Source organism: Cebus imitator, unplaced genomic scaffold (assembly GCF_001604975.1).
Source record: "Cebus imitator isolate Cc_AM_T3 unplaced genomic scaffold, Cebus_imitator-1.0 Scaffold322, whole genome shotgun sequence".
Taxonomy (NCBI): Eukaryota; Metazoa; Chordata; class Mammalia; order Primates; family Cebidae; genus Cebus; species Cebus imitator.
In genome coordinates, this window is record NW_016107637.1 from 2010468 (window position 1) to 2025641 (window position 15174).

A 15174-nucleotide genomic window follows, 5' to 3' on the forward strand; every position below is an offset into this window, starting at 1 on the left:
TTTTTGGATCTCCTGCTGCAAAAGAGCCATTCTAATGAACTTGGACCCCAAGGTCCATGTGTGTGGTTATTCATTAAATCCTATCGCTTGCAGATTCTCCTCACTTAAGACTTTGGCTGGGCTTGAACTCAGTAACCTGTCCTGATGTATTTCTTGGGCATTTCTGGTCGGGCAGCTGAGCTCTGCCGTAGCTGTCATGCTGATATCCCTCTGGTTTTGGCAGGAGGTTTCGCTTGAAATTTAGCTTTCCATATTGCAACATAAATAAAAAGATATTTTGTTTCCCGATTCTGCTTGTTGTAGACACAGAGGTGTGTTGACCTTTGTAACACTATTAGGATTGTGTTATCACTACAGGTTGGTCACTCAGCGCTTCCTAAAAAAAACTCAAGTCAGAAACAAATCAGGAGCAATTATTGATTTAACAGTTTTGCAAATGCTTTTGTACACAGAAGGTGCATGAAAAAGGTTCCGGGGATACACAGGTCAAACACCACGTCGATAATCACAGCTCATGTCAAGTGCTTGCTGCGTGCCAGGGAGCTGTAGCGGCTGTGTGCAGGTTGATCATTTAAGCCTCGCATCCGAGCTGTGGGGTAAGCCCTGCTCCTGTCCTCCTTAGAGATGAGGAAACTGAGAGGCAGAGAGATGAAGGAGCTCAGTTAGGTCACGGGTTTGGGGCAGACCTGGATGTGACTCCGAGGCCCCTCTAGCAGCCAGGCCCTCGCCCATCACGCTTGATTGATGGTATGGGAGCCTTGCCTCTTACCACCAGTTTGGGAAGAGTAGGTTTCCCATTTCCACCATTGTTTCTTGACCCCCGTGCCTCCCAACTTCCCACCTGCTATGGCTGACATTTCCACCAGCCTCCTGGCTTGTCCTACGCCTCATGCCTCCCACGTGGCTCTTCCTCTTGTTCCCCCCCTGCCCCCACCCCGCTGTGGCCCCAGGATGGAGGCTTCCCAGGATGGCCCACACAGTGTCCTGCACAAGTGCTGTCATTCCCTGCACACATTCTCTGTTCCAGCCACACTGAGCTGAAAGCTATTCCTTTAGCTATTCCTGCTGCAGGCCCCCTCCAGAGAGGGCCTTTCATGACCTCCCTGCCTGGTCAGCCAGCCCCACCCCTGGCCCTCTTTGCTGTTGCGGGGCTCACCTCACCCCGTCGTTCAGTTCTCCATGTGGAGAGCGCTGATCCAGGGCCGTCTGTCTCTGTCTGCCTGTGCAGCAGGAACAGAACAGCACAGGCTGGGGAATCGACGCAGCACGGGAATTTATGTCCTCATACTTCCTCATATGGGAAGTGCAAGATCAAGGCACTAGCAGGTTCAGGTGTCTGGGAGAGCTGCATCTTCTGGAAAGAAGAAGAAAACGGGAGGGCAGGCGAGAGAACCCCGTGAGGCAAGCCCATGTATGAAGGTGCCTGATCCCATCGCCAGGGAGGAGCCCTCCTGGCTCCGTCACCTCCTAAACCCCTGCTTCCTTAAGACTCTCACTCGGCAACGCCTGAACTTTGGAGGGGACACATTCAAGCCACAGCCCCTTCCTTCCCGAGGCTTCTCAAGGTGTCCCCTCCTGTGCTTTCTGGAGCACCCACCCTTCCTCGTGCTAGGACTTGGCACGCCTGACCGTAGTCACACCTGCCCGTCCTCCCGGCCCCTCTTCAGGTGATGGGCTCCACATAGGTCATGATCCTGGCTGACACAGTCACGTGTCGTCCCTGCACCCATCAGTGTGTAGTAAACAGGAAGTGCTTAATAAATGTTTGATGAATTAAGAGTGACTCAGTAACCCCAGTTCACAAAAGCAGCAGCAGACCTTGGAGATGTGCCTGAGGAACATGCTGGGCTTGGGACCAGAGGCAGCCACTGCTGCTCAGCACTCACTGCTGGGGTGCTCCCTGCTCCGTGCTCCCTGCGGACTGCTGTGCTGAGCACTGTGCATGTCCTGGCTGTCCCATCATGCTCCAGCTCTTTAGGCCTCCCTGCTCAGCCTCTTGCTGCTTCAGTTGCCACACGCTTCCAGGAAAGGCCATTTTTACTTTCTCTCGCAGTTCTGGAGCCACAGAGGGAGCAGGTGAACAGTTACCTGGAGAGAGACCCTTCCTGGGTTTGAGAGGCAGCCCAGTTCATGCTCCCAGGGCAGCCCTTGTATACGGGGAGCCGTACCCTTAGGCAGGGGCGCCCTGAGTGGCCAGCACCTTGCAGGGCCAGCCACAGACATAATGGAAAACTTCACCCTTCAGTCGCAGCTTGTCCTACCTCCCAGCCAGGAAAATGTCCTTCCTCTCACAGTGCGTGGGGACTGTGGTCTCCAGAGTGGCACTCCACGGTCACACTGGTTCGCAGTGGCTTTTGTCACCACCCTGCCACCCAGTGACTTGTGAGCCACACTCAGGAGTCGTGGGAAGGAGAGCCTTAGAGCAGCCCCCTGAACAGGCCTTCTCGCGGGAGTACTTCCTGACAAAGGCGGGAGAAAGCCCTGCCAGCTCAGACTCCCAGCAGGTCAGATGCTGTTTTCCACTCTTTGGTCCACATAGGTTGCATTTTTTACCTCTGGCAAAGTGAAATGACAGAGTCAGTCCAGTGTCACCTGAGACAGATCTGAGAAATTAGCATAAAGCTGCCATCACACCTACATCGTATTCCAGTTCACGTTTCCATGTCAGGGTATACATGTTACAACCATGATTGATCCTTGTACATAAGTTGGGATGCACGTTTTTGTTGGTGAAGAAATGCATAAAAGTTCTTCCATTGGACCAGTGTGGTGGCTCACCTCACACCTGTAATCTCAGCACTTTGGGAGGCCAAGGTGGGCGGATCACTTGAGCCCAAGAGTTGGAGACCAGCCTGGCCAATACAGTGAGACTCTATCTCTTTAAAAAAAAAAAACATAGCTGGGCATAGTGACACACGTCTGTAGTCCTAGCTGCTCAGGAGGCTGAGGCTATAGGAACCGAGGAGGTGGAGGCTGTAGGGAGTCATTGCTGCACTACTGCACTCCAGCCTGGGCAACAGGGCAAGACCGTACCTCTAAAGGGGAAAAAAAAACCACGAAGAGTTTCTTGGGGCCAGTTGGCATCTAAAAATAATCTAAGTGTTTAGATTCTCAGCTATGTTTTGGCTCCGCTTTAAGATGTCTTTAGGTGTTTCCAGGACTCTTGCCAAATTCTCAGAACAGTTGACTTAAAAAGATAAGCATGTAGTATTTTTATAAGGAGAGAGGGAGATGAGGTGATAAGATGGTGCTGTACTTACAATATGAGTAAGCATTACTGTTGAAGTGGTCGCTAGGTTTCTGATGAATTCATTTTAAAGCACTGACTAAATGCATACCCCATGTACAAAGCCACAGTCGATCACTGTTGTAGACGTGTCGCCTCTCAGTGGAATCTTTCTGCGGCACACCCTTCACAACCTGAACCTGGAGCTTAAACCCTTCAAGAAGGGACCCTGCGACCAGGCGCGGTGGCTCATACCTGTAATCCCAGGACTTTGGGAGACAGAGGTGGGCAGATCACTTAAGGTCAGGTGTTGTAGACCAGCCTGGTCAACATGGAGAAACCCTGTCTCTACTAAAAATACAAAAATTAGCCGGGCGTGGTGGTGGCCACCTATAATCCCAGCTACTCAGGAGGCTAAGTCAGGAGAATCGCTTGAACCCAGAAGGTGGAAGCTGTAGTGAACCGAGATTGCATCATTGCACTTTAGCCTGGGCAACAGAGTGAGACTCCATCTCAATAAAAAAAAAAAAAAAGAAGAAGAAGAAGGGACCCTGCTTTGTTCATGATTTTATTCTCAGTGTGTGGCATACACCAGGCCTGAAATAAATGTTATTTAAATGTTAAATTACATTGTCCCTCCTTCCCAATACATTTGCCATCTGGTTAAATTCTAGTGAGAACAAAAGATGGATTTCTTTAAATAAAGTTTGCTTCTTTTTCAAAAATTCATTGGGCTCTTCCTGGAAAAGCTGCTCCTTTACCATCTTCCCAGCAGATTCCTGGGGCCGGAGCCACCTGCCTGTTCACAGCCCCTTCCCCGGGCAGTGTGGGTCCGGGTGTCAGTTCAGCCTCGCCGGAGAATTGTAAAGATGGAAGTCAAGTGTCCTTTTGACCAACTTCTTTCTTTTTTCCTAAATTGGAGATTTTGCGAGAGAATAAAATGCATGTGGACCTCAGCTTAACAAAAGCTGGATGTTCCTGGGGTGAGTTTGGATCCAACAGGAAATAGATGCTCAGCAGATGTGAGTCAGGGGAGGTTGATTGCCTGTTGCTCCACAGTAGGGTCTCGTTTTCCGGGTAGTTTTGCAATCTCTGACACAGGTAAGATGGTCAGTACCGAAGGCTGCCATGACGTGCAGACTGCTCATTATGAAGCTACTCACTGGACTGGTCTTTAGAGATGGAAGTAAACCCAAGCAGTGTCTAGGGCCAACCAATCTGCTTTGCTGCCTTTGCAGAGAGGTCAGGGGAGCCTTCTGCAGAGGAACTTTTCAATGCTTACTTTAGCCCTGAAGGACAAACATGAAACATGCAGCCGTTACTCCCAAGAAAACCTAACGGGAGTAACTGATGTGTCTCGGCGGCCAGTGGTCGCCCTGAGGGTGTACCTCTCCAGGAAGATGGTGGAAGTCCGTCCTAAATGATGACCTACTCACATTTTCACTTTACTCTCAACTTTCCAGGAGTGAGTCCTCCTCAGAGAGCAAGACGGAGCTGTGTTTCAACTGACGGTGCTTTCAATCTGTGCTGACTGTAACTTTTATCCATCATAGGTTTGAAGACATACCTGATATCGGGTCAGAGAGCCAAGGAGTCTCGCTGCAGCTGTGCAGAGGCCTTGCTTTCTGGCTTTGAGGTCATTGGCGGCTCACAGGTGTCCTCAGGCCCTAGGGGACAGGGGACAGCGTCATCAGGGAATGTCAGTGACTTGGCGCAGACTGTCAAAACCTTTGATAACCTTAAGGTTAGTTTTTTTGTTTTTTCCTACTTCTAAAACTTTCTATTAATTCTGCAGTAGAGCACGTGAAATAATAAACAGCCTCCAGGTCTGAGGCGCACAACTTGGAATGCTCTTCGATTTGGTTTTCACGATCTTAAAATGTAGTCTAAAGTTAGTAGCATTTCGCATTTTTAATATCCTGGCTTTTTGACGTATTACACACCTCCATTTCCTTTCCATTGCATGAGGATGCTTCTCACTTGAGTTATGAGTTATTTTCTCTTCCTGGGACTTGTGGTATTTTTGAGGATTTCTGGAAGCTAGTCATAAATGACAGTAAAAGGTGGCTCTCCTTGGTACCTTGGGTGGAGAGCTAGTTGATAGTCTGATTTCAGAGACCACTTTCTCAAATACATCTACGTCTCTTGAAATCCACTGTTTAATGATTATTTGAAATGATGTTGGTGTGGGTGAATCTTAGAACACAGCTCGCTGAGAGTACAGGCTGCCAAGAACGTTGTAGTGTTTCATTACTGGAACCGAGATCCCCTGGTAGCCGCCTAGAAGTGCCCGTTTCTGGACTGACCTTCTGTCATCATAAACTACCAAGGAATTGACGCGGTCGACCTTGGGTGTATGAAATCATTTCAGTTTATGAGCTGTTCCTCCGCTTTTACGTCTGATTTAGTTCCCCCACTGGTTACTTCTGTTTATTTTTATAGTTTAAATATCTACCGTCTCCATTCTTAAAATGAGAGGGAGAATAAAAACAGCTCTGCGCTGCTTTGTGTTCTCAGATGACACAGTGGGGTGTCAGTGAGGATGGCGGCCAGTGGTTACGGCTTCGCCCAATACATCTCTGCCTCTCCACATTCATTCACAAGCTTCTATTGGCATTTACGATACCAAGCTATTAGTGGTATTTACAATGAACCGTCTTCATGATGTGGCAGTCAGCTGGGGTATCCAGATTATTTACTGGGTCAGAATACATGTGTAATTATCGTTGACGCCGCTCATGTATCATGTTCATTGTTAGCATAATGCAGGGCTTCTCACCTTGGCACCATTGGCATTTTGGACCAGGTGGTCCTGTGCTGTGGGGCTGTCCTGTGCACTGTCACATGGCCAACAGCATCCCTAGCCTCCACCTGCCAGATACCAGATACCCACCCGTACCCTGCTCCCTAACTGTGCCAACCAAAAATGTCTCCAGACCTGGCCCGTGTCCCCTGGGGGTGCAGAATCACTGGGACAGTGGCGTTGGACTCTCTCTGTCCTGAACTCTTGGAACGTGCGTGAAGCTCATATCTGAGATTCCCTGGATACCTGCAAACTTTAGAGACGGCTGCCTTGCCTGGGCTGATGTTTTACAGGAGTCAGAACATGGAGCCCTGGGCTCCTAGACAGCGGGCCCAGGCTGGGAGGGGCTGGCATGGGGAGGAATTGGGAATGATTTTGCTTTTTGGGGAAAAATTGTTTCCTCCAGCCTGCAAACTGAGCTGTATTTAAGTAGTGAAAGGCAGCCCAAGCCAAAAATGAGAAATTTGTTGTGTTTGCCATTTTAGCTTCCATGTATGTGTGTTTCTGGTAAGGGATGTGGTCGCAGGTATCACGGGTTTAGTGACCACAGTTTTAGTGATGGTGATTCTATGCTGCATTGTATTCTAGTCCTACGTATTTGTTTTAATCAGAATAAGCAAAAACCATTCAGCATATCTTCTTGGCATGTGGAGATTTTCCAAATAATCATCGAAAGTTTCTGAGAATCTTGTAATCTATCAAGTTGACAGAAGGCCAGGCACAGTGGCTCACACCTGTAATCCTGGTGCTCTGGGTGGCCAAGGTTGGAGGAACGCCTGAGGCTAGGATTTCGAGACCAGCCTGGACAACATAGCAAGACATCATCTCTACAAAAAAAAAATTTTTTTAATTAACCGGACTTGGTGGCATGTGCGTGTGGTCCCAGCTACTTGGGAGGCTGAGGTGCGAGGATCACTTGAGCCCAGGAATTTAATGTGCAGTGAGCTATGATTGTGCCACCGCACTCCAGCCTGGATTACAGAGTGAGACCTTGCCCTTTCTCAAAAAAAATAAATAAATAAACGTGGGGCCAGGGGTGCTCAGCAGTGAAGTAAATTTGGGAAACTGGGTTATACGACACACAAAGGGTTTCTTTACTTCAGTGCTTCTCAGAGCCTTTACTAGGCTAGCAGGCAATAGCTGGGCCTTCAGCAGAGGGTGCAGCATATACGGCATTCTCAGGCCTCTTTGAGCACAATTGCTTTCTTTCAAGCTGCACCTTGCAGGGCTAATGTGGGCCACACCTTTTGGGGGAATGCTCATGTAGGCAAAGCAGCTCCATGCCAAGGACGAAGAGATTAGAGAAGGGTTTTCAGTAAACAATCCCTGAATGAGCATGCATGCAAACGTTTTCACGTGTGTCCCGGTCCAGCTGCCGCTCACTTGCAATCCGCATGGCTTCGCTTTCCCTCTGAACTCCTGTCTCCATTCACCGCTCAGATCTGCTACGGTTTCCTGTGCCTCCTCAGCCAATAAGGCTGTTCCCTCCTCCCCACATTCTCAGTCCCTTCAGTCTGTGTCACTTGGCCGTAACATACACCACCTTAAATCTTTGTTTCCTACACGCCTTCCTGTGAGCTGTTTGAAATCAGAGACTGCGTGTTAAATAACTCAACTATTTCCCAAGTGTCGAGCATGGTGCCTGGCATGTAGTAATTAACAGTTTCTCTTTGGCTGAAGTTGTTAATTCTTTAATTAAACACGCAGAGCGATGCGGCTCAGCAGAGCCAGGCAAAGGACGGACTCAGTAGCCCAAGCAGAACTGTGTAGAACCAGAGCAGCGTCTACGAAGGGCTTATTTCCCACCCTTGTCATGTGTGTCCTATGTGAACTTAAGTCACCTCCCAGGTCATAGCTGGAAAATTCTAATCTGTTGTAACATAGCCTGTGTATTGTAATGACCTACCAGGAAATGATAGTGATGTGAAGGGCCAGGGCTTTGCTCCTGAAGTCATAGCTCATAGGGAACCCTCTCTATACCCAAGTGCTGGCTTGTTTTTTTGTGGGGTTTTTTTTTTTTTTTTTTTTTTTTTTTTTTTTTTTTTGTTTTTTTTTTTTTTTTTTTTTTTTTTTTGAGATCAAGGCTTGCTCTGTCACCCAGGCTGGAATGCAATGGCTTGATCTTGGCTCACTGCAACCTCCGCCTCCTAGGTTCAAGCAATTCTTTTGCCTCAGCCTTTCGAGTAGCTGAGATTACAGGTGTGTGCTACCATGCCCAGCTAATTTTGTATTTTTAGTAGAGATGGGGTTTCTCCATGTTGGTCAGGCTGGTCTTGAACTTTCGACCTCAGGTGATCCACCCACCTCGGCCTTCCAAAGTGCTGGGATTACAGGCCTGAGCCACCACACCCAGCTGCCTATTTTTTTCTTTTTTTTAAAGAGATGGGGTCTCGCTCTGTTGCCCAGGCTAAAGTATCAGTGACATGATCTTGACTCACTGCAGTCTCAAATTCCCGGGCAGAAGCGACCCTCCCAAGTCAACCTTCTGAGTAGCTTGGACCACAGGCATGGGCCACCATGCCTAGCTAATTAAAAAAAAAATTTTTTTTTTTTTTTGTAGAGCTGAGGTCTTGCTGTATTGTACAGGCTGGTTGCAAATTCCTGGGCTCATAAATTCCTCCTGCTTTGGCCTCTTAAAATGCTGGGATTATAGGCATGAGCCTTTGTGCCTGCCCTTGGCTTCTTGAAGTGACCAGCAGTGAGAGGTCCTCATCCAAGGGCCCTGACATTGCATAATGTGGGGACAGATACTGCTCAAGTGAAAGAAAGAGGAGTCAAGAAGGAAGCCAAGGAGTGAGCATTTAGAGACAAGGATGCCACTGTCAGCGTGGAGGAGGGGAGGCGGAGCTCGGAGGGGAGGTGGAGCATGGTGGGAAGGGCTGCAACTTGAAACAAGACCCTTCTCAAAACCTGGGCTTTGCCACTGTGAAGAAATTGCAGCCAGGTGCAGTGGCTCATGCCTGTAGTCCTTACCACTCAGACGGCTGAGGCAGGAGGATCACTTGAGCCCAGGAGTTCGAGGCTGCAGTGAGCTAATATGGTGCTATTGCACTCCAGCCTCGGTGACAGACAAGACCCTGTCTCAAAAAAAAAAAAAAAAAAAGAAAAAGAAAAAGAAAAGAAGGTTGTGTGCAGTGGCTCACGCCTGTAGTCCCTGCACTTTGGGAGGCCGAGGTGGGTGGATCACAAGATCAGGAGTTCGAGACCAGCCTGACCAACATGGTGAAACCCTGTCTCTACTAAAAATACAAAATTAGCCAGGCATGCATCTGTAATCCCAGCTACTCAGGAGGCTGAGGCAGAGAATCATTTGAATTAGGGAGGCAGAGGTTGCAGTGAGCCGAGATCACACCATTGTACTCCAGCCTGGGCGACAGAGCAAGACTCCATCTCAAAAAAATAAAAATCACTTAATTCTTCTAAGCGAGAGTTTTCCTCATCAGTGCAGTGGTGATGAGGAGGAGACCTCTCGGGATTGCTGGGAGATTAGCCAGAGTGGTTTCTGCAGATGCTAGGCCTGAGAAGAAGCCCGTTCACACTCAGGCACGTGTACCCATTTAGTCCACACAGAGCAGGGTCAGTGACCACAGATGGAGTTGTGGAGGACTGGGAGGGGCAAGAGACGGTCCCAGCCTGCCTGCAAGAAGTCACTGGCTCTCTGGGAAGGTCCCACCTTCTCCACGGTTCTGGTTCAAGGAGATTATCACAATGGTTGTGGCTGACCATTGCTGTTCAGTTGGATGCCCTCAGCCATACCAAGTCACTCATATGTCACAGGAGCATGGGCATCTTGGCCTGTTGAACGTGATGTCAGCGCTCCAGCGGGCATTTGCTTTCCATTTTCTTGTGAACCCTGTGGGTGATGGGCAGATCTAGATGCCGTACGTCAGTAAAAACCGCTTTTCCAACATCTTTGGGAAGAAAAAGAAAACCCGACTGGGCGCAGTGGCTCACGCCTGTTATCCCAGCACTTTGGGAGGCCAAGGCGGGTGGATCATCTGAGGTAGGGAGTTCGAGACCAGCCTGACCAACATTGAGAAATCCCGTCTCTAGTAAAAATACAAAAAATTAGCCGGGTGTGGTGGCAGACGCCTGTAATCCCAGCTACTTGGGAGGCTGAGGCAGGAGAATCAATTGAACCCAGGAGGTGGAGGTTGCGGTGAGCCGAGATCGCACTACTGCACTCCAGCCTGGGCAACAAGAACAAAACTCTGTCTCAAAAAAAAAAAGCTTAGCCAGGTGTGGTGGCAAATGCCTGTAGTCCTAGCTACTCAGGAGGCTGAGGCAGGAGGATCCCTTGAATCTAGGAGGCAGAGATTACAGTGAGCCGGGATCGTGCCACTGCACTTCAGCCTGGGAAATAGAGTGAGAGTCCATCTCAAAAAAAAAAAAAGAAAAAAAAAAGAAAACTCAAAATTGAATGACTTTCATCACATTAGTTCTGATCCGTGAACCATTCGAGCTGTGAAAACATCTTAGTTCATCTCTGGAAGGCCTCCCTGGGCACGCACCTGCTTGGCTGGTCTTCCTGAGTTTACCTTCATCTGCTATTCAGAACGCTGGGCCGCATGGCCACTGGGCGTTTCCACATGGACCAGTCAGTAAAGAAGCTAATAATATTGATTTACCCACACGGGGATGATTCAGAGAGGACCTGTCCTGCTTTCAAAAGGTTTCTCCTTCCCCTTTTTGGCCACTCACCTCAGGAACCATCCTTTTCTGACAGCGAATCTTGAAAATGACCCTCAATAAATGATCACATTTTTTATCTACTTGTTTTCTTTGTTGGAAGTCATTATGAATAGGCTCGGTCAGCGCAATTGGAGGAAGTAAGGGCATTTTCGTTTAGTACAGAAATTGAAAAAATGATTTTATATTTTATAGATACATATATAAACATATACAGCTTAGAAATTAAATAGGTATTTATGATAAACAGTAGTCTGAATTGATAGTGGTGATGCTTGCACAACCCTGTGAATATGCTGAAAACCCTGGAGTTTTATACTGTAAATGGGTGCATTGTATGCTATGTGAATTACATCTTAATAAAGCTGTTGTAAAACTAAAGGGTACTCTCAGCCTGGCTCACACCTATAATCCCAGCACTTTGGAAGGCCGAGGCAGGCAGATCACTTGAGGTCAGGGGTTTAAGACCAACCTCGCCAACATGGTGAAACTCCGGCTCTACTAAAAATACAAAAATTAGGCACGCCTGTAATCCCAACAACTTTGGAAGGCCTAGGTGGGCAGCTCACTTGAGATCAGGGGTTTGAGACCAGCCTGGCCAACATGATGAAACTCCATCTCTACTAAAAATACAAAAATTAGCCAGGTGTGGTGGCACATGCCTGTAGTACCAGCTACTTGGGAGGCTGAGGCAGAAGAATTGCTTTACTTGGAGGCAGATGTTGCAGTGAGCCAAGATCATGTCACTGCACTCTAGCCTGGGCGACAAAGTGAAACTCCATCTCAAAAAAACAAAAACAATTAAAAAAATATATATATATCTACAAAAACTATAAAAATTAGCCAGACATATTGGTATGCGCCTGTAGTCCCAGCTACCTGGGAGGCTGAGGCAGGAGGATCGCTTGAGCCTGGGAGGTAGAGGCTACAGTGAGCCAAGGTCGGACCATTGCACTCTAGCCTGGGTACTAGGATGAGATCCCATCTCAAAAAAGAAAGGTGGGGGTCAGGGGGGTAAGGAACTTGACAGCAGGCAGACGCCACCTTTACCGAATGATCCAGGTGAGCCTCTCTGCTAGCAAGACACATGGCCGTCCCGTACCCCTGTGTGGTGTGCTGAGAAGGGCACATCACCTCTGCGGCGTTCTTCCCACAGACCCCAAACCCCAGTCTCCTCTGAGAAAGCCCCAGGCAGGTCCAGATCCAGGCATTTGACAGATTGCCTGGCCAGGACTTCAAATGCAGCAGACAGGAGAGACAGGGAAAGATAGAGGAGCCCCCATAAGCTGGGGGCAAGCAGGAGGCGTGAGGGCTAAATGCAATGTGGCACCTACAGGAGACTCCAAACAGCAAAGGGACATTGGGGAAACCAGGGACGTCAGAATAAAGCCTGCAGCTTAGTCAGCGGTGTTGTGCCAGTGTGAGTTGCTTTGGTTTTCGTGACTCTCCTATGGGTATGTGTGGAGAAAGATACATGCAGACTCCTTGAACTGTCTTTCCCATTCTCTGTAAGTCTAAAATTACTTCAAAGTAAGAAGTTATATGTATGTCTAGAGAGAGAGATGAAAATGTATGTGCAGAATCATTGAACTGGCATTGCCAGCGAGTGAAATTTTGCACTTCCATGAAATTTCCCCAAATGCCAAATATTTTCTTATTTTGACTTCATGATGGAATATTTCCACAGCCTGGTAACAGTCTTCCTGCCTGAGAGTCTGCTGAGTATATTTTCACCTCTTCTTGACTCGGGTCGCCATCAGCAGCCTGGTTATGGAGCCCAGTGGTCATTTAGGCCTGAGGGACTGAGCGAGAGGTCCTAGGGGTTCTTCGACGCAACCGCGTGTGGCTCTGAGATTGTGTGTGTGCGTTTTACATGTGTGTGTTCGTGGGCTGCCTTGTCTCCAACGTTCTCAGGCCATCTGCTGTCTGTTCTGTTCTCACTGCTTCAAGGATGCCTTTCTTTTTCTGTGATAATTGCTGCTTCTCTTTTCTTCTAATATTCTATTTTTCTGTAATGTTTCGTTAGCAGAAATACTTCATTTTGATGTACTTTAACCTGTACCTCATCCATCAGCTTAAACAGCAATGCCCAGGCCTGCCAGGAACGTTGAGTCAGCCCGGTGACTCTGCCGCACTGACGGGCTGTCCCCGTTCACCTGGAGATGGTCAGGATCAGGAGCTCTGTTGCCTGGGCTCACCGCCCCTCTACTGAGGTCTGACCGTGTGGCTGTGGGCCAGTGCCTGCTCTTTCTCAGCGTCCTCATCTGTAAAATGGATCCGATGATAGCACCTGCATCATGGGTGCTTACAAGGGCTAAATAGATACAAAGAGTTTCAAAGAAAACTTCGGGAAATAGTATTTGTGGCTACTGGGGTTGCAATGTCTTGACTATTCCCATTTGCCATGTTCAGCATCATTTTGAGTTTGGGAGTAAAGGATGCCTCTAATAACACGACATCTTGCAAAACAATCCTGTTGAGAAGACCAAGCAGGCAAAGCCGGGTTCCTCTGCTGCTGTTTCCTCCTCATTTCTGAGAAAAGAGGTTTCCCCTCTCCCTCCCTTGACAGTTTTGAAAAGGGACAACTGTTGGCTTAGAAATGATTTATCTTGTGACGAGAAATAACCTTGAAGAAAAAACGATTTTAGAGCTCTGCGCCATATATTTTGACCGGAATGTAGGGTGCGCGTCCTGAAATGTGTTAAATACAAATGCAAATGTGCCCAAGTGTGTTAGAGGAATAGCTGCACTCTTCCCTCCAAAGCCCATGTCCGCATGGGGGAAGGAGCAGCGATAATCTGGGAAAATGCAGAGTTTGCTCTTGGGCGTTCTCCAAGGAATCTCAGGTTACCCAGGCAACAGCCAGCAAACTCCTTGGCCCGCCACGCGTGCTGCTGGGAGGACCTTGGAAGTCTTGAGACTTCCCTCGGTGCCCGAAGGCCCAGGGTGCTGCTTGGAAGAACCAGGAGGACAGCCGCGGCCGCGCAGGTCGCTCTAGGGGAACCAGGCCCAGGAGAGCGAGGTGCCAGGATTATTCCTGGGTCCTCCCTGTGCCAGGAAAGGAGGCCAGAGCAACACAAGGGTGGTCAGGAGTGTTCAGGGCCCTGGAGTCCGCTGCCATCTGCACACGGATCACTGCTGCCTCGCAGTATGGCTGCAAAGGTCAGGATCATAGAGTTGAGGCTGTGACGTTGCATGGATGGGGGCCCAACTGTGGTTCACAGGCAGAACCTTGGCACATAGACGTTCCTGAGTCACAGCAGCTGCTGTCGTTACGGCACTGCTTTTTCTCTAAAGTGCCTGCCCGTGTCGCTCCCTGTGAGCCAGCTGCTAGGGTTGTCTCCCAAGGCGGTGAGGTGCTTCCACGTCTGGAGCTTCCTGGAGTCGGAAATGCTCTTCCCAGGGAGGACTTTTCAGCAGGGGTGGAGGTGCCTGCAGCTGTGCAGGGGGGACGATGTTTAGCCGGCTGGGAAACATGGAGGCATCCGTGCTTGGCAAAAAGCAGTTTGTGAAATGTCTTAATCCAGATTAAAAGTAAACTGACGAATCACTCAAGGAAAATTGTCATGGGGGGTTGAGGGGAGGGAAGCAAACCCACCCACCGTTGCGTGGTGGGACCCTTCTGGCACAGAAGGACCTTTAACTACAGCTCAGAAGGGGATGTTGACATGTGAGAATCTCTCCATAGGGGAGATGAATTTCTGTCTCTCTGTTTTCTTTTTTAAAGAGACAGGCCTTGCTTTCTAGTCCAGTCTGCAGTGCAGTGGCATGACCATAGCTCACTGCAGCCTCTCTGTCCTGGGCTCAAGCAATCCTCCCACCTCAGCCTCCGGAGTAGCTGGTACTACAGGCACACACCACTATGCTGAGCTCATTTTTAAAAATTTTTTAAATTTTTTGTAGAGATGGGATCTTGCTACATTGCCCAGGTTGGCCTCAAACTCCTAGGTTCAAGTGAGCCACCATGCCTAGCTCTAAGGTTTGTTTTGTTTCATCTGTTTTAAAGTTTTTATCCAGAAAGTTTATCCCCCAAAAGGAAAGTAGCTGAGGAAGAAACAGAACAACAGAGATCCACTTTTTTTTTTTTTTGGAAACAGAGTCTCCCAGGCTGGAGTACAGTGGCACGATCTCGGCTCACTGCAACCTCTGCCTCCTGGATTCAAGCAATTCTCCTGCCTCAGCGTCCCGAGTAGCTGGGATTACAGGTCCATGCCATCACACCTCAGCTAACTTTTGTATTTTTAGTAGAGATGGGGTTTCGCTGTGTTGACCAAGCTGGTCTCGAACTCCTGACCTCATGATCTGCCTGCCTGGGCCCCCCAAAGTGCTGGGATTACAAGCGTGAGCCACTGTGCCCAGCTGAAGTCCACATGTTCAAAGTGCAGTAAAATGATGACTGCTGGGTCCGGGTGACACAGGCCCGTGGGGCCACACTGCTCAGTGGGGCCTGGAGTTT

General features: G+C 48.8%; 1 protein-coding gene across 2 annotated transcripts in view; it reads left to right on the forward strand.

Moving 5' to 3' along the window:
* Positions 1-15174, forward strand: part of ADCY9 (adenylate cyclase 9) — a 137346-nt gene that overhangs the window by 88671 nt on the left and 33501 nt on the right. For both annotated transcript variants that reach the window (XM_017504466.2, XM_017504465.2), the window contains exon 3: positions 4780-4970. In XM_017504466.2, coding sequence (XP_017359955.1) covers positions 4780-4970 — 191 coding nt within the window. The remainder of the gene's footprint in view (positions 1-4779; positions 4971-15174) is intronic.